Raw genomic sequence first — 24593 nt, 5'->3', positions numbered from 1 at the left:
GGCTTTCACGGCTTCCGATTGAGTGCAGGAAGCTCCTGCGGCCAATCAGAAGCCGTGCCTTGGTTTTTGAATCTTCCCTTGAGTCCTGGAACAGATTAAGTTTGACAACCAAGGTACCACTGTACAGGCAACTGCAATAAGTGCATACTGTTGTGTCCACATTTCTCTCTTCCTCCTCAGTTGCCACATGCATCTTGATTTACAGACTGCATGACTCTTGGGCAGGGGCGGACTATGGTAATTCAAATTTCAGCAGCGCCCTATGCAAGGTCAAAATGTGTCAGCCGCCACCTCTTGCCTTCTGTTGTACGCGTTCAGTACATCATAGTTACGCTGAAGTGTGGCGCCCCCTTCAGTGCCCAGTATGGGGGAACCTGCCATGCTCCCTGAAATCCACCTCTGCTTTGGGGTAGGGACCTGTTCTTTTAAATTGTGCAAACCACCTTACACATGGACAACGCTCTGTAGAACCTGATAATCATCTACACCAGCAGGAGACACCTGGTGCCCTTCAAATGTTGTGGATCACAACTCTCTTAATTCATCACCATCAGCCACGTTGGCCAAGGCTGATGGAAGTTGTGGCCCATATACCTGAAGGAGCATCTCCACCCCCATCATTCATCCCGAACACAGAGGTCCAGACCCGAGGGCCTTCTGGCAGTTCCCTCGCTGCGAGAAGATAAGCTACAGGGAACCAGGCAGAGGCCCTTCTCAGTAGTGGAATGCTGTGGAACGCCCTCCCATCAGATGTCAAGGAAATAAACAACTACCTGACATTTAGAAGACAGCCCTGTTTAGGGAAGTTTTTAATGTTTGATATTTTATCATGTTTCAATATTCTGCTGGAAACCGCCCAGACAAGGTATAAGTAATAAATTATTATTATTATTATTATTATTATTATTATTATTATTATTATTACATCTGGAGGTCACTATATTGCCTGCTCCTGTCCTACGCTTTAAGTTGATGCCACATGCATTTCTTCTCTACAACCAAATGATGTGTCCTAAAAGATGGGAATTTGCTCCTGCTAGAAGAGATACAGCCTGTCTGGCAAAGCTCCCTTGTGGTTAGAGTGTCCTTTTTACAGAGGACTGTCCTCTATTTGAAAGGCGGCTTGGTTCAGTTTGAAGATGAAGAACCCAAACAAGGAAGAGCAGGAGGGAGCTTTGAAGCTCCACATCCCACTTAGTAGCAACGGGATAGCAGGCTTTCACCTGGTCCAAATCTTCCCAGCTATGATGAGATGCCTTTCTAATTTAAAGGACTGCACAGGGGCATCTTACCCATAGAGTCTAGTGGCACGGGGCACCAGGGTGCCAGGTTCTGGAGGGTGCCAGGGAAGAGGCCTCCCGGCATTAGCTCACCACCCTCACCCGCCTCCGTCACGCTGCGCCAAAGCAGCGCCGCACCCGGAGGCTCCATCTGCCGTGGCGACTATGGCACGAAGCGGCCAGCTGAGCCAGGAGGCCCTGCGTCCAGCCTCTGCCTCTTCCCCGCCAGGAGGAGCTGCCCTCCAGCTGCTGCCCGCCTCCTGCAGCCCTGCTGGCAGCACCATCCTCCCTAAAAAAAACTCCAGGAAACGGGAAGAGGGGGACACCGGAGTGAGCTTTGCACCACGGCACCGGATATGCCTAAGACGGCCCTGTGACTGCAATTGTTTCTTAATCTGCATATAAGTTAGAGCATGTGCATTTTTATGCAAAACGGTGCTCGCTTTTTGAGGAGTGATGCGGAAAGGCGCGGCCTACGCACAGGGCTTATGGGAGACACTTGTGCAGGAAGGGGTCGAAAATTGTTGAACGAGAGCCCGGTCTTTGTTGTGGTTCGCGAACGGACTCTGTACATGGAGAGAGTGTGTATGACCTGAAAGAGCTTTGGTTGGGAGCAGCCTTCTCCGTTCTGCATATAAAAACGGCAGCCATCACTGGCTGAAAATAAACTTCAAGCCAGTCTGTACAGGGTTGGGGTTTGAAATTCAAGCTTGCAAGGTAAAAACCAGAATCCATTAATCCACCGAGACGCCCACTCCCCCGAGCCACGAAGCATTCCAAGCGAGGCAGGCTTTGGCTCATAAATCTCCTGAACCGCCTTATGAGCACTAGCAATCAACAACCCTCCCTCTGCTCTCTCTTTCGTCCGCCCCCCCCCCCGCCACTCCTCCAATGCACACACGCACACACACACCCAACCACACAACACCACAAGATCACAGCCGAAGGGGGAAACCTGCCATTGTCTCTCCTTTTGGCATGTGGGGCTCAGGCCAAGTTTGTTATTGCAAACCTCCCCTGGACACACCCTGGAGACTATATTTGCGAAACCGCAGCCAAACCCACCCCGGCCTCTGAAAGAGGCTTTGCTTTGCAATCTGCAGTGCTTCGAGATTTATCTCGGGGTTCGTTGTGTCCCTACTCCACCCCTCTTTTCAACTTCAGCTTTTCTGCTGTGAAAAATTGCCTACCACAGAGAAGCAATAGTGTAGCTGGTCTTTTTTTATTTTTTTAAGGGAGAGCAAGTAAAGAGAGAGGGGGAGAAATATGTGTATAAATGGGGTTACCCTCTGGAGTGTTCTTGTTCAGGGCTGCAGCCATTCAGCCCTGGCCCCTTTTCCAGATACTCCCTTCCATTCCCACCTCACCCATGGTGTTCCGCTTTGCCCCTCAGACAGCATTCTGTGCCCACGGAGTGTGCTCAGTCTTCATCCAGTGCAGCCTTTCTCAACCTATGGGTCCCCAGTTGTTGTTGAACTACAACTCCCATCACCCCCCAGCTAGCAAGGCCAGAGCTCAGGGATGATGGGAGTTGTAGTCCAACAACATCTGGGGACCCACAGGTTGAGAACCACTGAATTCTAGTGTCTCCCCAAGACTGCTGATAGCTCTTTGTCTGCCTTGGTGGTGCTATTTTGGCTGCAGAAAGGTCCGCGCTAAGAGAACTGAGGTTCCCAAGCAGTCTCCTGCCCGCGAACTAGACCAACCCAGCACTTCGCTTCAGCAAGTGGTGTTGTGTGCCTTAAAACCCCCACCCTGGTCTGGAAATGCGACAGAGTCTGCCTGCGACTTTTTCTAAGCGAAGCAGATTTTCTGCCACGAACCCAACACATGGGGAAACAACCCTAACTTGGTCTACTCAGATGTAAATCCTCCTGAATTCAGCAGGGCTTACTCCCAGGTGAAAGGAGCTGGGATGGCAGCCTCAGCCTTCACCCGGAACCTGAAAGTCAATGAATTAGGCATCAGCAAATGGAAAGAAGAAAGGGCTCTACAGGCAAGGTGCCATTACTTAGAAGACCCTGTCACTGGGAGTTACACACCTTCCTTCGGAAGATATGTGCAAAGCACCCAGAGTCGGATCTTAGATCATTTCAACAACTAGGCAGATTCCTACAGGAGTAGGCTGCTGTTCAGATACATTGGCTCAAAACTTCGAAATGAAAAATTGAATCAAACCCAGAAACAAACTTGTGATGATCTTGAAGTATCTGGGGTAAGTACCTGGGAAACTCTTAGGGCACCGCCAAGCACCTTGGGAAAGTCTTCCATAATGTCAGTACCAAAACCCAAATACAACAAGCAGCATAAGATAAGCTGGAGAGCTCTAGAAATGTCCAATGAAGGCTTAGAAAGCAAGTAGGGGCCAGTAGAGCTGGAAGAAGACAGCTTAGCTTTCCTGGAGTCACCCACCACATCTTTAGGAACCAGCATCAATATTCTAAGTGCACGCAACCAGGAACCTGGGATTTTCTGTCCTTGACAAGGGCCCCGTAATGGAGCTCCAAATGACCTTACGTTGAGTCAAAATGTGTTGGAAGGGGAGGGGAGCTTTCCCTCCCCTCAGCAGTTGGCATCTGGTGATTTCCATTCTATCCCTTTGTGGAGGAAATGAGTAAAACGGCGACTGCCTGACCCACCAGCAGAAACATGCAATTTTCGGACGTAATTGCACATTTCCATGTAATAGCATGATCCTAACAAGCAGGTTCGATTTGCTCAAGTTTCGGTCCAAGCCGTCCCTCTTCCATATTTAAACATCCTGGCCTCCTCTCTGCCCATAATTTTAACTCTCTGGCCGTGTGGGTGCTGACAGCTGTTGGGTTCTGGGACCGTTCCTTATCGAGGGGGACGGCAATTAAATACAAATCGGCGGAGTTGATTTCCTGAGATGGATTTCCTCCCCCACCCTCCTCATCCAGTGGCTTCTGCTCCAAGGGGTCCACTGCAACAAAATATATTTTTGTGTACCAAGGCAATGACATCAATCAACTGGCCCTCTCTCTCGAGCTCCACACCTTCCCGCATTGCACCCACCAAGAGCTTATCACCAATTCCACAAGGCTTGCAGAATTAACATGGGAGGCATGCTTCACCGTAACACCCCAATATATTTCGTTTGAAGAGTAGGGGAGAATAGGAAAATATGAAGCTGCCTAATAGCGAGTCACACCATTGGTTCATCTAGCTCACAATTGTCCACAGTGACCAGCAGCGGCTACCCAGGAAGAGTTGGCTCATTCAGTTGCATCTGAGCAAACAGGCTTCAGAATTGCCATTCCCAGCACTTACTGGTGCTGGTGAGGATCGGGGAAAGAGGCAGGTGCTAGCAATCACATAGGTCCTTCCACTTGCTCACTGCTAGCTTTGATTCATGCTATAGATATCCACACAACAAGCTTCCATGTCGAATCAAACAATTCTGAGCCCAGGAACTTGTTCTGAGTTCCAGAGATCACTGTGATGGCCTGGGACTCGGGCTCGGACTCGGAACCAGAGGAGACTCAATCTGTGCTGGATCCTTTGCCTCAGGCATCATCTGAACCAAGTCTGGGGCCTGATCCTGAAGAGTCCCAGTCTGCACAGGTTCCCCTGCAACAAACACCAGCTGGGTCGAGTCAGGGGCCTGAGCCTGCCCTGGCTCCAGATGTGGGGATGACCTCATTGTCTTCAGCTGGGCCATCACTTACAGCTGCTCCACTACCGGTTGGGTCAGGGGAGGCTGAGGCGGCCCCTGGGTCTAGTAACCCATCGACGTCTCCCGAGTTGCAGAGACTAAGGTCTGAGAGAAGGAGAGACCTGAGTACTCGCAGGAGGAGAGCTCACCTTCGGGTGAAACAGGGAGCTGAGAGGCCAGGGGATCAGGACCGGCCACTACCCCGACAAAGATAAAAGGCTGTCGGACCCTGCCCCAGTTTGCGGGAGGTAGATGCTAGATCCTGTACCTGTCCTTGCCTGGTTTCCTGCCTCATGTCCTGCCTTGGCCCAGTCGGACTGACTCCCAGCGGAAACTTTGGTTTCTGGACCGGTCCTGGACCGCGTTTCACAGGTTACCCCCAGGCCTAGCACAATAGTGGTCCTCCCATATTTGAAAATCCACTCATGGTGGACAACCCTACCAACCCACACATACCCTGCTTTCTTCATTTCAACAATGCGACCAGAGTGGACAGGAGATAAGAACATATAAGAACATAAGAAGTGCCTGCTGTTCAGGCCAATGGCCCGTCTAGCACAGCACCCTGTTCTCACAGTGGCCAACTAGATGCCCATGGGAAACCCGCAAGCAGGATTCAAGCACAACAACAACACTCTCTGTTCTGGTGGTTTCCAGAAACTGGTTTTCAAAACCATTACGTATTGCCTCCAAGTGTGGAGGGAAAGAGCATTGGGTCCATCATGGCTAGCAGTCATCAACAGGCCTCATCCATGAATTTGTCCAGTCCTCTTTTAAACCCCTCTAGAGGTTGGTGTTTGCCAACAAAGGTCCGTATAGTGAAAGCTATGGTTTTCCCAGTAGTGATGTATGGAAGTGAGAGCTGGACCATAAAGAAGGCTGATCGCCAAAGAATTGATGCTTTTGAATTATGGTGCTGGAGGAGACTCTTGAGAGTCCCATGGACTGCAAGAAGATCAAACCGATCCATCAGCCCTGAGTGCTCACTGGAAGGACAGATCGTGAAGCTGAGGCTCCAATACTTTGGCCACCTCATGAGAAGAGAAGACTCCCTGGAAAAGACCCTGATGTTGGGAAGGATGGAGGGCCCAAGGAGAAGGGGACGACAGAAGATGAGATGGTTGGACAGTGTTCTCGAAGCTACGAACATGAGTCTGACCAAACTGTGGGAGGCAGTGGCAGACAGGAGTGCCTGGCGTGCTCTGGTCCATGGGGTCACGAAGAGTCGGACACGACTAAACGACTAAACAACAACAGAGGTTGGTGTCCATCACTCCCTTTTGTGGGAATGAGTTCTATTGTTTAGTTCTTCCTTTTGCCTGCCCTGCATCTGCCTAAATTCAGCTTCATCGGCTGTTTACAAGTCCAGTTTGTTGGCATTAGTAAAGCAAGCTGGGGGAGATCAGAAACTCTTGCTGATTTCCTTCAAATCATCAAGGGATCGGCCAGCAGGTCTCAAGTCTATGCTATGCTCACCCCTCTGGTACAGAATACCACTGCAGGCAATGTACCAACCAAAGGCTTGAAACCAATAGGGTAGAGTCCACAGCTGCCAGCCACAAAGCAAGGCAAAAATGCAAGCTGAAGTACCTCCTCGATTCAAGCAGGCAGATCAGAAAGACAGAAATGGTGCGTGGAATGTCTGAAATATTTCCCCCCGCTTTCTGGGGGCCAGAAACAAATGAAAATGGAGCTAAGGGGCAGCTTTTTCTATATAAAAAACCCCCAAGGCATTTTAAATCTGGGCAAGGGGAAGAGGACTCTGCTTTTTTCCAGGCTGGTGAAAACAGAAATTCTATCTGGCAGCAGCCACCTACAAAAGCCACCATCTTGGCTATTAGGGTTCCCGTCCTCCCCCGACTCTCTCATTCGAAGGGGGGCAGGAACCAAGCCTCCAGCAATGACAATGCTCCCTGTGTCTTCTTCTTCTTCTCCTCCTCCTCCTCCTCCCTTTCCTCTGCTGAGTCATTCCCCTTTGCCACAAACCACTCAGGGCAGTCCACAGCTGCGATTGGAAATGCAGCGTCAGCAAACAGGAGAGCTGTTTAAGAAAACAACAGTGTATGTGGTTGAGAGAGAAAGAGCGTAGCAGGTCGCACCGGAGAGAAGCAGCAGCACCTTTTGGGGGGGGGGCGATGGCCAGGTTTCCTAGTTGCTGTCGGTTTTTGACCCCAATGGATTTGTGTTTTTCCGTCTTGCAGAGAGGAGTAGGGTGGGATATTTGCATATGTTTGGGCCAATATATAAGATAGATAGATTAGATAGCTAGACAGCTAGATAGCTAGATAGCTAGATAACTAGATAGCTATCTAGATAGGTAGATAGATGATAGATAGATAGATGATAGATGATAGATAGGTAGATGATAGATGATAGATAGATAGATAGATAGATGATAGATAGATAGATGATAGATGATAGATGATAGATGATAGATGATAGATAGATAGATAGATAGATAGATAGATGATAGATGATAGATAGATAGATAGATAGATAGATGATAGATAGATAGATAGATAGATAGATAGATAGATGATACAGCAGCAAGAATATTGGCACAGAAATGGAAACAAGAAATGGAAACAAGAAGAATTACCAGCGAAAGAGGAATGGCAGATGAAATTAATGGACTATGCAGAATTAGACAAGATGACAGGAAGGATTCGAAACCTGCGGGATCAGAGATTCTCAGAGGACTGGAGTAAATATGTGAACTATCTGAAAAGCAATTGTAACCAACAGATTACGCTAGCAGGATTGCAAGAAGTTTTGTAAGGAGGACTATGCGAATATTGCAAGGAAAAGTATGAAGAGAATTTTTAGAGAAGGACTATTAAAAGTAATAGTGAAAATAATGAAATGCAGATCAAGTGAAAAAGACTGAAAAAATCTTCAGATGTGGTTGATGGAAATCCAAAACACTGAATAAAATGAGAAAATACGTTGTATGTTTTTTGGAAATTTCATGTAAAAATTAAATTAAATGAGATATATATATTTTAAACTAGATAGATTAGGGTTGCCATATTTTGAAGACTAAAAAAGAGGATGCGTTTGCAGACTTCAAATGGGAACTTCAGTCGGAGGTAAGAACCAGTTTAGGGCCTGAAGGTAATTCACAAGGAGGTGCCACCTGCTGTTCAGTGGTTCACCACATGGGGGAGCCACTCCCTGACCCAGCAACTCCGGAACTTCATCCAGGAAGTGACCAAACTCAAGACCTGCTCAGCTTCCAGCGAGGTTGTTACAACATGTGCTCCCCAACCCATGCACGTTGAATCCGTCGAAATCACCCATGTGACTAGTTTAGGAAGAAGCAGGAGCCAGGGGGATGAAATGATGCCAAACAGCACTTTTATTCAAAAGGGAGTGGGGGAGGTGAACATTCACACAATCGAAGTATTTTTCGGGAGGAGGATTCAACTCTGCTGAGATATCCAGTTTCAACTTGAATATTCAGCACCGCCCTAAATAGTGACCACACAAATAAGGGTTTATGTTACAGCCTCCTTAATCCTTCTAGTGTGCAGTTCCAGGATAATCACTCAATGTGGCATCAGGTTCCCGGGCCTTAGGAAGCAGAAATTTCAGGAAGCAATCTCTGCGGCACTGTGGGCCTGTTCAGTGGAAGTGAAAGGTTGCCTTTGTTTGGTTTTTTTCCTTTACCATCTAAGATTAGCCGATACTCCCCATACCCACTGTAACCATGCTGAGTGTGTGGAGGCAACCATGGTCCTAACTCAAGACCCACATTCCCTTTGGAGCAATCTCTCAGGGGTCCCCCCCTCTCTCTGTGCCACCCTTTCTATCTCTAGTCCATGGGTAGGCAAACTAAGGCCCCGGGGCCGGATCCAGGCCAATTGCCTTCTAAATCCGGCCCGCAAACGGTCCGGGAATCAGCGTGTTTTTACATGAGTAAAGGTAAAGGGAAAAAAACCCTGTGAAAATGCATCTCTGGGTTATTTGTGGGGTGTAAGAATTTGTTCATTTTTTCTCTCCAAAATATAGTCTGGTCCCCCACAAAGTCTGAGGGACAGTGGACCGGCCCCCTGCTGAAAAAGTTTGCTGACCCCTGCTCTAGTCTCTTCCTGGGATGCCGGAAGAGGGCCAGATCAACTCTGGCCACAGGTCTGAACTGATTGCCCACAGGGCGCTTTTAAAATCTGGCCAAGAAGAGAACCCACTCTTGGCACAGAGGACAAGAGAGACACGGCCCTCCATAGTCAACAAGGGTGCTGATCCCACTTCTGATGGCTCCACACCAGTGGCGTAGCGTGGGTTGTCAGCAGCCGGGGCAAGGCAAGTAATTTGCGCCCCCTAATCCGTGGATTTTAGCACTCAGAGAGCTGCGAGTGCGAGCGTGCGCCCTCCCAGATGTTGCGCCAGGTGCGACCCGCCCCCTCCTGCACCCCCACGCTACGCCACTGCTCCACACACAGTCTGAACATTTAAATACAGGCTGTGCATGTAGAATCCTATACATGTAGACCAAAACAAAGAACATAATATCCCACCTATCGGGAGTGTTGCAGTCTGGGGTGGCATTCAGATTCCCCTGTGATAGACTAGATGGCTCTTTGGCCTGATCCTGATGCAGAGCAGCATACCTTGCATATAAAAGGACCAGTGGTGTCGCAAGGGGGGGCACTGCGCCCCAGGTGCCATGCCTGGAGGGGTGACAAGAAGGCACCCTGCGGGGTGCTCGCCCCGCTACCCCGGCAGCACCACATCCACATGTGGAGGATCCCCCGTTCATGGCTGCAGCCATGAGCAGAGGATCCCGCCACCGTCCGCACGGCGTTCGAGTGGCGCTGGCTGCAAACCGCTACGTACAATGCACGCGCTGTACGTAGCAACACTGCACATGCGCTGTACATAGCGGTTTGCCACCAGTGCCGCCCAAGCACCATATGGACAGTGGTGGGATCCCTCCACCGCCGCTAGAGCCACGAGCAGAGGATCCCACAACCATCAATATGGTGTTCGGGCGGCGGCGGCAAACCGCTACATACAACGCATGCACGGTGTTGCACGCATGCGCTGTACGTAGTGACGCCACACATGCAGCCTACGTAGTGACACCACTCATGCGTCGTACACAGCGACGCAATGTGTACGCAGCCGGCGGTTTGCCCCACCCTGAGTGTTGGTTAGCCTTCGTTCGCCCCTGAAAAGGAAGCAGATAGCACTCTATTTATTTCGCCAGCAGGCAGTTGAACTAAACAATCTCTTAAGGAAACAGCTTATAATTAGTAAATAAGGAGGCCAGATACAGGATAAAGGAAGTCTTTTATTTGGTTGTTTGTATTGTTGTATGTTATGCTTATTGTATGTTCTGTTCACGTTTAATGAGGGTGGATTTCTGTATTGGGGGGGATGGGGGGGGTTATGTTATGTTGTAAATAAAACTTCCAATCTTATTTTTTTAAACGATCTCTTATGATGATGATAATGATGGTGATAATTTTATTATTGATATCAAGCCCATTTGGCTGGGTTTCCCCTGCCACTCTGGGTGGCTTGCAGCATGTATAAAAACGTAACAAAACAACAAACATAAAAACCCCCAGAATACAGACTGTATGATTCTGTGACCGTGCTCGCTAACGCAAGAGGCAACGTGAAATCTGCTGTTGAAACACACACACACCCAAACACACACCACAATTCCACACAAAAGTAATGAGGAATGTTTCACTGCTTCCCAGGCACCAGCAACCAGGCCCACGGCATGGGTGAAGCTACCAGCTCCCAACCTCTGCCTTTCTTTTGCCCTCTCAAACAGTACCAACCCAGCAGCAACAACAACAAAAAGATGGTTCCCTTTTCCATGTTGATTTGTGCAAGGCAGTAAGGAGCGGATTAAGATCCATACACAAGATTACGCTAATCCGTCAAACTACAGAAGTCGTCCTGAAGAAAAGATTTCCTGCTAGAGCTTAAATCGCTCCTTCCTGCCTTTGTGTCATGCTCTGTGTTGGTTAATAGATAATTGAGGCCCTTGCCTTCCGCACTTGCTAATGGCTTGTCATCTGACTTTCATTTGTTGCCTCAGTTTCCCCCCATGTAAGCTGGCAGAGGCAGTTCTGAGCTGCACGGGGTAGGGGGCAAGGCAAAACAAAACGAGTATTTATAGCGCTGTATGACATCGCCAGAGCTGTTGGGCTCTCCTTCCTTGGAGGTTTTTAAGCAGAGGTTGGATGGATGCTTTAGCTGAGATTCCTACATTGCAGGGGGTTGGAATAAATGAAGAAGAAGAAGAAGAGTTTGGATTTGATATCCCGTTTTATCACTCCCCTTCAGGAGTCTCAAAGCGGCTCACAATCTCCTTTCCCTTCCTCCCCCACAACAAACACTCTGTGAGGTGAGTGGGGCTGAGAGACTTCAAAGAAGTGTGACTAGCCCAAGGTCACCCAGCAGCTGCAGGTGGAGGAGCGGGGAATCGAACCCGGTTCCCCAGATTAGGAGTCTATCGCTCTTAACCACTGCACCACACTGGCTCACTACACTGGCTCACCACACTGATTTTCAGGGTCCCTTCCAACTCTACAATTCTGTAAAATGGGAGAGTCTCCCAGGGCAGGAGTCTTCAGCTGCTGCAGCATGATGATGATGATATAATAATAATAATAATAATAATAATAATAATAATAATAATAATAATAATTTATTTATAGCCCACCCATATGGCGGGGCTTCCCCAGCCACTCTTGGCGGCTTCCAAAAAAAATATTAAAATACTGTAATACATCAAACATTAAAAGCTTCCCTAAACAGGGCTGCCTTCAGATGTCTTCTAAAAGTCTGGTAGTTGTTGTTCTCTTTGACATCTGGTGGGGGGCGTTCCACAGGGAGGGCGCCACTACCGAGAAGGCCTCTGCCTGGTTCCCTGTAACTTGGCTTCTCACAGGCAGGGAACCGCCAGAAGGCCCTCAGTGCTGGAGCTCAGTGTCCAGGTAGCAAGTCACACCATTGGTTCATCTAGCTCACAGTTCACCATTCAGGACCAGGGAATCCTCCACACCTGCCCACCTCCTGTCCCCCAAAAACAGTACTTCTGTCTTGTCAGGATTCAACCTCAATCTGTTAGCCGCCATCCATCCTCCAACCGCCTCCAGACACTCACACAGGATCTTCACTGGTTCTGATTTAAAAGAGAGGTAGAGCTGGGTATCATCCGCATACTGATGAACACCCAGCCCAAACTCCCGCAGGGCTGCCTAGGCTGCGGATGTCTTCCTGAAGCCTGGAGAGCGAGAGGGGTCGGTGCGCACCGACCCCTCTCACTCTCCAAGCTTCAGTGAAAGCCTGCATTCGCCCCATAGGATGCACCCAGATTTCCCCTTCATTTTTGGAGGGGAAAAAGTGTGTCCTATAGGGTGAAAAATACGGTACTTTCAGTAACCAAACAAACCCCTGTGTTGCAAAGAGAACATCAGCAACGTCTAGGCAACACAATGACCATGTACATATGCAATAAACAACCTTCTACAGAATTCCTTCAAACCATAACAAGTCCAAAATGAAATCTTTAGTCTCAAAGTCTCTGAAAATCTTTAAATGAAGTGAGGTACCAGACTTTGTACGATGAGAGACAAGCTGTGAAGCTTTGTGCATTCAGCAAATATGATGTCCAACACTGAACAGTGATTCCGGATATGGACTACTGTTTCTTAGAATTCTTTGTCAGTGTGGTGGGAGGATATAGAATTGCTTCATAAACCCATCTTATTTCAAATGAGTGTACAGTGGTACCTCAGGTTAAGTACTTAATTGGTTCCGGAGGTCCGTTCTTAACCTGAAGCACCACTTTAGCTAATGTGGCCTCCCGCTGCCGCCGCTGCACGATTTCTGTTCTCATCCTGAAGCAAATTTCTTAACCCGAGGTACTATTTCTGGGTTAGCGGAGTCTGTAACCTGAAGCGTATGAAACCTGAAGCGTCTGTAACCCGAGGTACCACTGTATGTAAATGAAAATATCAAATGCTGTGGAACAGTGCTCATGTAATAACTTACTTTCAGGGCATATGCTGCCCTCGTCATATATTTTGGGATTAAATTATCTCGCGTTCTACCCAGTTTGAATAGCAACATTCCCCTGCGAGCCCGGAGATCTTTTCTAAAGGCTCGCGCTTGTTGTCTCCAAAGGCCCTTGGCATCCTGGAGGCCTTGAGGGCCAGGTTTTTCCACTGATGTCTTTCTTCCTTCCTCAGATTTCACCTGGAAACACGTCCGCGGCAGAATTTCCAGCCCCTATGGACAGAACTCGGTGCGTGGGAGGCTGGTTGCCAGCTTCCACCTTCCTGGCTGCTAACTTCCAGGGATCAGTCTGCGGCTCTCTCTAGCATGGCAGAGCGCCCAGCCTTTTCTCATTTGGCAAACACAGAGCGCAGCTGGGATTTCAGGCTCTCTTGCCATCAGACTCCATGGCCCTCAGACTTTGAGGCTGCCCTTCCTAAGCTGGCGGCTCTGCCTTCCTGGCATGGTGCAAGGAGAGGAGGGCATTTCACCACTGAAGGTGAGAACACAGAGGTCTGTTCCACACATTGCAAACTCAGGTTTGCCGCTGATTGTACACTCAGTGGGCAGTTGTAGACAACAATGAGAATATCTCTTCCTATTTTATATCTGTAGATCAGGGATGGATGAATCCACCCATTTTGGTTTCTGCAGGGCCGGATTAAAACATTTGGAGGCCCCAAGTGCTTACAGGATTTTGGTGCCCCCATATATATCTAATTCAAAATACAGTGGTACCTCGGGTTACAGACGCTTCAGGTTACAGACACTTCAGGTTACAGACTCCACTAACCCAGAAATAGTACCTCGGGTTAAGAACTTTGCTTCAGGATGAGAACAGAAATCATGTGGTGGCGTTGCGGCGGCAGCAGGAGGCCCCATTAGCTAAAGTGGTACCTCAGGTTAAGAACAGTTTCAGGTTAAGAACGGACCTCCAGAACAAATTAAGTTCTTAACCCGAGGTACCACTGTATAAACAACCTTAAAATAAAATTTTATTTTTTGAAATGAAACAAAACCTACAGAAAGATGGAAAATGATGTTTATTTGTATATACTTCCACTTTGTTTATATCTGGGGGGGGGGGGGGATTCTCTTACTTTTTCTAATTGCAAAGTCTTTGATCAGATCCTCAAAACAAATCTGCTTCAATACTTAGTAAATATGAGGCACACAGCCTGCCTTGTTGCATAGTTGTTCTGTTGGGATTTTTAGTATACTTTAGCTGAGAAAATGAATGTTCAGCTGTGCAATTTGTGACCGTCAATGTTAAAAATCCGGCAATGGGAAATTTCTATGGTGTCTCCCCTTTCCTTGATGCCCTAAGCATGTGCTTATTTTGCTTAATGGTTAATCCAACCCTGGGTTTCTTTCAGTTTCTCATTTTTCCAGTCTTAAGTTTGGTTCTCTTCATTGACACATCAGTTTGCTATCTTTTTGTTGTTGTTGTTGTTGTTTTTAAAAAGTCCTTGTGAAAATTCAGCAAAATTCGGAGCAGTGCAAATTTCAAAGGATGGCTGTATTTTCCATTTATGCATTGCTTCAGAAAGTGCAAATTTGGTTTGCCTCGAAAGTGAATTCAACCAAGTTTCTCACCAGTCCTATACAGTGGTATCTGTGGATACGAACGGGATCCATTCCAGAGCCCCGTTCGCATCCAGAAGCGAACGCAACCCGCGTCTGCACATGCACGGGTCGCGATTTGCCACTTCCGTGCATGCGCGTGACGTCATTTTGACCGTCTGTGCATGCGTGAGCGGCGAAACCCGGAAGTAACATGCTCCATTACTTCCGGGTCACCGCAGTGCGCAACCTGAAAATACTCATCCCGAAGCTACTTCAACCCGAGGTATGACTGTACATAAGTCTCACTGAGTCCAGGTAAGTGGAAACAGGACCACAGCCTCAGTCCCTTTTCTGCTAAACCTGAAAAAGGCACTAAATTCTTAGCCCAGGCTTCAGTTGTTTTGGACCACAACTCCCATCATCCCTGACCACTGGCTAAACTGGCTGGGGCTTGTGTGAGTTGCAGTCTGCAAGGCATTCAGGACACCTGAAGGGCATCAGGTCAGACAAGGCTGCTTTAAGCTTGTCTCCTGGGAAAGGTGCTTCAACTAAGCAGATCTTTATTTCATTCTGTCAGGCCAATTCTCTCTTGCCCTGTCCCCAAAGAGGATATAAATATACATATATAAAACCCTGTTTGACAGCAGACTCAATGGGTGGGTTTCCTTCCTGACTGAAAACTCTGCAGAATATGAGACTGGCGTACCCACAGAAAACTGGTTTGGCTCAAAGCTGCCCAGAGAGCGCCTCAGGCCGGACGAACCTGGACAGCGTCCTGTCCTCAGAAGCTGTCAGGATTTGTCGAGAAAACCCTAAAATAGGCCACTCGCCACAGGAAGAGAAAAGAAAAAAACACAGAAAGGGAGACGGGTGGAATGGGGGGGGGGAAGGTGAGGAGAAAAAGGATGGGGAAGGGCCGTAGGCGTGTTTTTCAAAAGCAAATTATATATATACAAACCGGGGGGGGGGGGGAGAGAAATCACAACGCAAAGCCCTCAGGGAGGAACGAAGGGGAAGCTGAGGTTGGCGTGTTGGCACATTAAATCAGAAACATATGTGCCCACACGGCTGCAGCTCTCAGCCTGAAGGACTGAGTCACCGAGAGGAGGGTGGGACCTCTGTGTGTGTGTGTGTGTGTGTGTGTAAGGGGAGTTATCTTTCTATCAGGGCTGGGTGTGGGGCACAGGAAACAATGCAAGCGAGGAAGCCACGGAGCGTCTGAGCAGGTTTACGGTTGGATTAAAAGCAGGTACAGGCAAGCCCCGGACAGAGTCTCTAGGCAAGAGTGTGAAAGAGGGTTTCTTAATTGTAGATATTTAATGATAAACACACGCATATATATAATAAGGAAGGGACCTGTTAGCACACCCAGTGCGTCCCCTGCCAAGACAGGATTGTTCCCTACAAATTCAAGCATTGCCCTCCTCCCGCACCGTGTTTTTCCAAGGATGCGCCTGAACCACTCCAGCTGCAGGGAACACACACCACTTCCCTTGGAAGGGAAGTTTTATTGACCTTACCATGCAAGAAAATTTTCCAGAGGTCCAGCCCACAATTTCCCCTTCTCTTTCTCTCTCTCCCCCACATACTCCTCCTCAAGTCCAGCTTTTGGCTTCCTTTGCTCTTCATCCCATCGCCCAGCCCTGCTGCTGGTTCCAGATTTTATTGCTTCCAATTCCCTCTGCTCCATTCCGAATTAAAGTTCCCTGAGGAGAATTACTGGCTCGTATTGTAAGGTGGGGAGGAGTATAAAAAGGCCCCATAAACTGGTGTGGGGGTGGGAGTGTGGAAAGAGAGATGGCACACCATTTTTTGAAAGGTTCGGGACAGCAGAAAACATATCATTCGGGGCAAGTTGCTCCTTTTTTCTCTCATTTACTTTAGTAACTACGAAGACAACCCCCTCAATATCACCAAAGCAGCCTCCTCAGTTTTGCCCCCTTGTGATCCGATCGATGGATCTGGGTGAGACTTTGCATTCAATCCGATGCTTGCCCCCACTCTGAAGACTACATTCATGGATGGTGTGATGGCCGGGGACTCAGGCTCGGATTCGGAACCAGAGGAGTCTCAGTCTGCACCGGATCCTTTGCCTCAGGCATCATCTGAACCAAGGCTAGGGCCTGATCCAGTCTGCACAGGTTCCCCTGCAACAAGAACCAGCTGGGCCGAGTCAGGGGCCTGAGCCTGCCCTGGCTCCAGATGTGGGGATGACCTTGTTGCCTTCAGCTGGGCCATCACTTACAGCTGCTCCACTACTGGTCGGGTCAGGGGAGGCTGAGGTCTAGTAACCCACCGATGTCTCCTGAGCTGCAGAGACTCAGGTCTGAGAGAAGGAGAGACCTGAGTACTCGCAGGAGGAGTGCTCGCCTTCGGGCGAAACAGGGAGGTGAGTCGCCGGGGGATCAGGACCAGCCGTTACCCCGACAGAGATAAAAGGCTGTCGGACCCCGCCCCAGGTTGCAGGAGCAACATTGCTGTATGCTAGACCCTGCCTGAGATCTGACTCCCAGCAGAACCTTCGGATTCTGGACCGGACCTGGACTGAGTTTCACGGGTTACCCCCAGGCCCAGCACAGATGCAGAGTAAGACTGCTTTTCAGACACACACATACCCCGCAACATTTCTCAGATGAAAATAGGGACGGCCTATTCCATGATGATGATATTTATAGCCCACCCTTCTGGCTGTGTTGCCCTAGGCACTCTGGGCGGCTTCCAACATATATAAAAGCATAATAAAACATTAAACTACAACTAATCCAGAATGCGGCAGCTAGACTGGTGACTGGGGGCAGCCGCCGAGACCACATAACACTGGTCTTGAAAGACCTACATTGGCTCCCAGTACGTTTCCGAGCACAATTCAAAGTGCTGGTGTTGACCTTTAAAGCCCTAAACGGTCTCGGTCCAGTATACCTGAAGGAGCGTCTCCACTCCCATCGTTCTGCCCGGACACTGAGGTCTAGCTCCGAGAGCCTTCTGGCGGTTCCCTCATTGCGAGAAGCAAAGCTACAGGGAACCAGGCAGAGGACCTTCTCGGTAGTGCCGCCCGCCCTGTGGAACGCCCTCCCATCAGATGTCAAAGCGATAAATAACTACCTGACATTTAGAAGACATCTTAAGGCAGCCCTGTTCAGGGAAGTTTTTAATCTGTGATATTTTACTGTATTTTTTGTTTCTATGGAAGCCACCCAGAGTGGCTGGGGAAAGACAGCCAGATGGGCGGGGTACAAATAAATTATTATTATTATTATTATTATTATTATTATTATTATTAACATTTTTTTAACAGCTCCCCTATACAGACTGCCTTCAGATGTCTTCTAAAGGTTGTATGCCTACTTATCTCCTTAGCTTGGGGGTAACCAGGGGCACAGGAAGGGGGGCGGTGGGGGTGGGCCACCCTGGGTGCCCTCACTGAGGGGGGTGGCACCCGGCGCACTGCCCACCCACAACTCCCAAGCCTACCCCAAAGTCTGTTGGTAGTGATGCATATTGGCCGGAGAATGCATAATCTCTTGGAGATTATGCACATTGACTGGGAAATGTGTACAATTCCCTCTTCATGGGTAGGTGGTGTGCACATTCTCCAGGAGGCCCGCTGAACACGCCCAGTGTCCATTTTTTTATGCACATTTACTGCTCAATTTAAATTAAGCACCCCCACCCTGAAAAAATGGGGGGGGGAGTTTCACATATTCTTACCTGGGGCTCTCAGGTAACAGGTTGCTAGTTGAGGACTGTCCAGTGGATCTCATCTATCTCTGAGCAGCATCGGAGTTAACGGGATGGTAAATAAACTCTCCACACTGCGGCCACTGTTGTTAGACCTGGGGCTTGAGCTGCCGCCGAATTTTACCTGAAGGGAAAATTCTGAGGTGAATTTTGAGGTTCCTGCTCAGGAGAAACACCTGGCAATCTTCACAAATAAAATAAAAAACACCCTTTTGACAAAACTAGCAGTTTCCCTGAGGATTCTCTGTGAGAGCAGCCTTAACCTCGGCTGCCAGCTGACCACAGTATTTGCTGAGCTTTGTCAAAAACTGAGGACAGGATGAACGCCCGTTCTCCGGCCCAAGGTCCCTCATTTCGAACCCGCAGCTGGGTGAGTCTTCCTGTCTGTCAACAAGACTCTTGGCAACGTGGGCCAATGTCAGAGCCAGAGCCTGTGTTTATACGAGGACACTTTGTGGGGTAGGCTGAACGCTCGAAAGGATAAATTGGACTGTTCGACCGATAGGAAGCAAATGATTTTTTTTTTTAATGATGAGCGTGAGGGAGAACCAAATGCACAACTGTAAGATGGGACGTTTATCTATCTATCTATTCAGTCAATCAATCAATCTATACCCCACACTTCCTCCCAAAGATTTGCAGGACAGCAAACAACAACAACATTTAAAAAGCATTCTAAAAACAGTTTTAAAGTATTCTCTCAAACAGCAGCCAGCAAAAGTATTTTCCAGCCCTCAAATGCCTGGGTAAGAAAGAATGTATTGAGATTCCTCCAAAAATTCAACAATGAGGGGCACACCTTGTTCTGCAAATGGGGAGCCACCACTGAAAAGGCCCCGTCATGGGTCAACAGCATCTAGGCAGCCAACCAAGTGGCACCAGCAAAAAGACCTCACCTGCCAATTGTGGGGTGTGAAATATTGGGGAAGGCACTCTCTTAGTTCACAGAACTTTTAGTACGAACATGTATATAGCTAGACTGGTGACTGGGAGCAGCTGCCGAGACCATATTACACTGGTCCTGAAAGATCTACGTTGGCTCCCAGTATGTTTCTGAGCACAATTCAAAGTTTTGGTGCTGACCTTTAAAGCCCTAAATGGCCTCGGGTCTGTATACCTGAAGGAGCGCGTCCACCTCCACTGTTCTGCCTGGATGCTGAGGTCCAGCTCCGAGGGCTTTCTGGCGGTTCCCTCCCTGCAAGAAGTGAGGTTTCAGGGAACCAGGCAGAGGGCCTTCTTGGTGGTGGTGCCCTCCCTGTGGAATGCCCCCCCCCATCAGATGTCAAGGAAATAAACAACTACCTGACTTTTAAAAGACACCTGAAGACTGCCCTGTTTAGGGAAGTTTTCAATGGTTGATGTTTTATTCTGTTTAATATTCTGTTGGGAGCTGCCCAGAGTGGCTGGGGAAACCCAGCCAGATGGGCGGGGTATAAATAATAAATTATTATTAATAATAATATATAATAAAAGATGGCAGGATCCGCAAAGACACGCTCTATGGGGAGCTGGCTTCAGGCACTAGGCCTGTTGGCAGATCAACTCTGTGTTATAGAGATGTCTGTAAACATGACATGAAGGCTGGCAACATTAACCCTTCCATGTGGGAATCCCTTGCAGACCACTGCAGTGCCTGGAGACAGGCTGTCAAGTCGTGTTTCCACTGCATTGACCAGAGGAGGAATGACCACCGGAAGGAGCACAGAGAAAAGAAAATCCATGGCGCAACTGCAGCAGCACAACCAGACGCCTTCATTTGCCTCAGCTGCAACAAAACATGTCTCTTCCATGTCAGCCTCTACAGCCACAGCAGGTGCTGTAACTCCCCAACCGTTCAACTTCACCCCCAAAGGCCCACTCCTCTATTGTCTCCTGAGATAGACAGATGCCAACTACACAAACATACTTTTTAGGTACTTAAGTCCCAAGCAACTTAGGGATTTGTACTCTAGAAGACTCCCTGGAAAAGACCCTGATGTTGGGAAAGATGGAGGGCACAAGGAGAAAGGGACGACAGAGGACGAGATGGTTGGACCAGTGGCGTAGCGTGGGTTGTCAGCACCCGGGGCAAGGCAAGTAATTTGCGCCCCCTAACCCCTGGATTTTAGCACTGCGAGTGCGAGCGCCCCCCCCCCAGATGTTGCGCCCGGTGCGGCCAGCCCCCCCTGCACCCCCCCACGCTACGCCACTGGGTTGGACAGTTTTCTCGAAGCTAACAGCATGAGTTTGACCAAACTGTGGGAGGCAGTGGAAGACAGGAGTGCCTGGTGTGCTCTGGTCCAGGGGGTCACGAAGAGTTGGACATGACTAAACAGCTAAACAACAACAACTCTAGTACTAACACTTTGAGCTGGGCCCGGTAGCTCACTGGCAGCAGGACACGGGGTCACCCTATTTAGGAGGTGTGGCACGTTTTTAGGATAGGTGTGTGTGTGAAACTCACCAGTGTTCCTCCCACTTGCCATCTTTAATTCCGCAGAATGCTCTGGGACAATAATCCCCCAATGATTGAGAACTTTATTACACCCAAGATAAGGCTTTGTTTGGTTTCTGCCAACAGGGTGTAACTGACAGCCACTAATAATGGGGGGGAAAGTAACCGAACCGAAGGAGCTGCTTTGCCCCAAGGGACCATGCCAAAATTCCCAAGCTGTTTAGTTAGGGAGCATCTCCCAAAAGTGGTTTAACCGTCAATCCCTCTTTCCAGGGGACTCTGGTTAATGGGGTAGAAGTGGAAGGATCATTAGGCGCAAGTGATCATGCTCTTCTGAAGTTTACTATACAGCGGAAAGGAGCAGCCAAGCATACTAGGACTCAATTTCTTGACTTTAAGAAAGCTGACTTCATAAAACTTAGGGAAGTGCTGGGTGAGATCCCATGGACAGTAATACTAAAAGGAAAGGGAGTTCATGATGGCTGGGAGTTTGTTAAGAGGGAGATAGTAAAGGCACAACTTCAGGCAATACCAATGAGACGGAAACATGGAAGGTGCCTAAAGAAGCCAGGGTGGCTATCTAAAGAACTTTTAACGGAGTTAAGATTAAAAAAGGATGTGTACAAAAAATGGAAAAGGGGGGAAACCACCAAAGAGGAATTCAAACAAATAGCCAGCACGTGTAGACACAAAGTCAGAAAAGCTAAAGCACAGAATGAACTCAGGCTTGCTAGAGAGGTTAAAAGCAACAAAAAAGGCTTTTATGGGTATGTTCGTAGCAAAAGGAAGAACAAAGAAACAGTGGGGTCACTCAGAGGAGAAGATGGTGAAATGCAAACAGGGGACACAGAAAGGGCTGAACTCCTCAATGCCTTCTTTGCCTCAGTCTTCTCCGATAAAGAAAACAATGCCCGACCTGAAGAATTTGGAGCAAATGATTCAGTAGAGAAAACACAGCCCAGAATAACTAAGGAGATAGTACAAGAATACTTGGCTAGTTTAGATGTATTCAAGTCTCCAGGGCCAGATGAACTGCATCCAAGAGTATTAAAAGAACTGGCAGATGTGATCTCAGAACCACTGGCAATCATCTTTGAGAATTCCTGGAGAACAGGCGAAGTCCCGGCAGACTGGAGGAGGGCAAATGTTGTCCCTATTTTCAAAAAGGGGAAAAGAGAGGACCCAAATAATTACCGCCCAGTCAGTCTGACATCAATACCAGGGAAGATTCTGGAGCAGATCATTAAGCAAACAATCAGTGAGCACCTAGAAAGGAATGCTGTGATCACCAATAGTCAGCATGGATTTCTGAAAAATAAGTCATGTCAGACGAACCTGATCTCATTTTTTGACAGAATTACAAGCCTGGTAGATGAAGGGAACGCAGTGGATGTAGTCTACCTTGATTTCAGCAAGGCATTTGACAAGGTGCCCCATGATATTCTTGTAAAGAAGCTGGTAAAATGCGGTCTTGACTATGCTACCACTCAGTGGATTTGTAACTGGCTGACTGACCGGACCCAAAGGGTGCTCATCAGTGGTTCCTCTTCATCCTGGAGAAGAGTGACTAGTGGGGTGCCACAGGGTTCTGTCTTGGGCCCGGTCTTATTCAACATCTTTATCAACGACTTGGATGATGGACTCAAGGGCATCCTGATCAAATTTGCAGATGACACCAAGCTGGGAGGGGTGGCTAACACCCCAGAGGACAGGATCACACTTCAAAACGACCTTGACAGATTGGAGAACTGGGCCAAAACAAACAAGATGAATTTTAGCAGGGAGAAATGTAAAGTATTGCACTTGGGCAAAAAAAATGAGAGGCACAAATACAAGATGGGTGACACCTGGCTTGAGAGCAGTACATGTGAAAAGGATCTAGGAGTCTTGGTTGACCACAAACTTGACATGAGTCAACAGTGTGACGCGGCAGCTAAAAAAGCCAATGCAATTCTGGGCTGCATCAATAGGAGTATAGCGTCTAGATCAAGGGAAGTTATAGTGCCACTGTATTCTGCTCTGGTCAGACCTCACCTGGAGTACTGTGTCCAGTTCTGGGCACCACAGTTCAAGAAGGACATTGACAAACTGGAACGTGTCCAGAGGAGGGCAACCAAAATGGTCAAAGGCCTGGAAACGATGCCTTATGAGGAACGGCTAAGGGAGCTGGGCATGTTTAGCCTGGAGAAGAGGAGGTTAAGGGGTGATATGATAGCCATGTTCAAATATATAAAAGGATGTCACATAGAGGAGGGAGAAAGGTTGTTTTCTGCTGCTCCAGAGAAGCGGACACGGAGCAATGGATCCAAACTACAAGAAAGAAGATTCCACCTAAACATTAGGAAGAACTTCCTGACAGTAAGAGCTGTTCGACAGTGGAATTTGCTGCCAAGGAGTGTGGTGGAGTCTCCTTCTTTGGAGGTCTTTAAGCAGAGGCTTGACAACCATATGTCAGGAGTGCTCTGATGGTGTTTCCTGCTTGGCAGGGGGTTGGACTCGATGACCCTTGTGGTCTCTTCCAACTCTATGATTCTATGATTCTAACAGTAGCTCCACAAGGAGCTGCCTAACAAACTCTCATGTCAGGGCTGGTTCAGCACAGAGACTCCGAGATGAGCAGTAAGTTGACTCTTTATTCAAAGAGACAAAATAACAACCAACAAAGAACTCAATGTGTAGGACTAGCCTGATGAAGCAGTTGCCAAAAATAAAATAAAATAAAATAAATAAAATAAAATAAACAGTGTTTCCATGCACTCTGATTTCCGTCCTGGTGTTCTGTGCAGCAATAGCGGTTTGGTCCTGCTGGCCACATGACCTGGAAAACTGTCGGTGGAAAAACGCTGGCTCCCTCGGCCTGAAGGCGAGATGAGCACCGCAACCCCATAGTCGCCTTTGACTGGACTGAACCGTCCAGGGGTCCTTTACCTTTTACCTACACACTGATTTCAGCCTCACATCCCAAACGCACCCCTGGCATGTCTGGCATGTCGCCAATCTATATAACAGGCTTGGATTTTGCTTTGAGGCCTTTGTCCTGAAGGATTCCAGACACTGTACCACAGTTAAGGAAGCTATGTGAACAAGCGAGGAGACGAAAATGCCCGTTGCTTTTCACAATTCTCATTCTTGAACAGGGTGAGAAGCAGGGAAAAGGAAGAAAATGTTACTCTCCCGTGTAATCCTTAGAGACCTGCAAAAATAGATTTCCTTTGCCTGGGGCTCAGGTTCCACCTGCAACTCAGCAGCCCTGATAGTGTTGGGTTCTGCCAGCTGCCCTCCTTTAATGGGACGAGAATTCAGGATAAATCAACCTGCCTTTCACCTTAGTGACTAAATGAATTGCAATGTTTTGAGTACATGTCTCATGTGCTCCTGTTGAGGCTTCTGTGTTCAGCTCTGTGAGTGCCACTGGATAAAAACAACACACGTACACAAAAAATCAATATGCTTATCCAGCCAAGGTAGGGATTTACTAGAAAGGAGATCAAGCTGGTGCAACGTTGTGGTTAAGCGATCTGAGGGATGACTCAGGAAATCCTCATTTTCAGCAAGTTGCCTGCCATGAGTCTCAAACAGTCCCAGCATATTCGCACTCCTGTCTCAGAGATGTCTACACTGACTTGGCCGTGTCCACAAAACAGAAGGTGTTGGGATACTGCCAGGGAGACATAGTCCATCTTGACTCCACGTCGTCTCCGGACACCCATCGATCTCCCACAGACACGCAGTATCAGCAATTAGCGACAGGAGCTCCAGAAATAGCTTTGGCACATTCCAGAACTGATGCACGCTCTTATCAGTAGAGTTCGCACAGCGAAAGATGCACACAGGAGAGCATGATTTCCAAGTTTATTCAGCGTTGATCAGAACAAAG

At 48.3% G+C, this 24593-nt stretch overlaps 1 protein-coding gene across 3 annotated transcripts in view; it reads right to left on the bottom strand.

The window, feature by feature from the left end:
- The window catches only part of ZBTB7C (zinc finger and BTB domain containing 7C), a 250850-nt gene that overhangs the window by 24120 nt on the left and 202137 nt on the right, over window positions 1-24593 (bottom strand). For 2 of the 3 annotated variants that reach the window (XM_083402877.1, XM_083402876.1), the window contains one exon: window positions 18253-18406. The exons of the other annotated variant lie outside the window; for it this stretch is intronic. In XM_083402877.1, the coding sequence (XP_083259003.1) occupies window positions 18253-18305 (53 nt within the window). In that variant the 5' untranslated portion in view covers window positions 18306-18406. The remainder of the gene's footprint in view (window positions 1-18252; window positions 18407-24593) is intronic. 3 annotated transcript variants of the gene reach the window in all.

Source organism: Podarcis tiliguerta (genome assembly GCF_965153285.1).
Source record: "Podarcis tiliguerta genome assembly, chromosome: 11".
Classification (NCBI taxonomy): Eukaryota; Metazoa; Chordata; class Lepidosauria; order Squamata; family Lacertidae; genus Podarcis; species Podarcis tiliguerta.
Note: the sequence above shows the minus strand (reverse complement) of the source record. Positions and strands in the feature narration are given on the sequence as shown.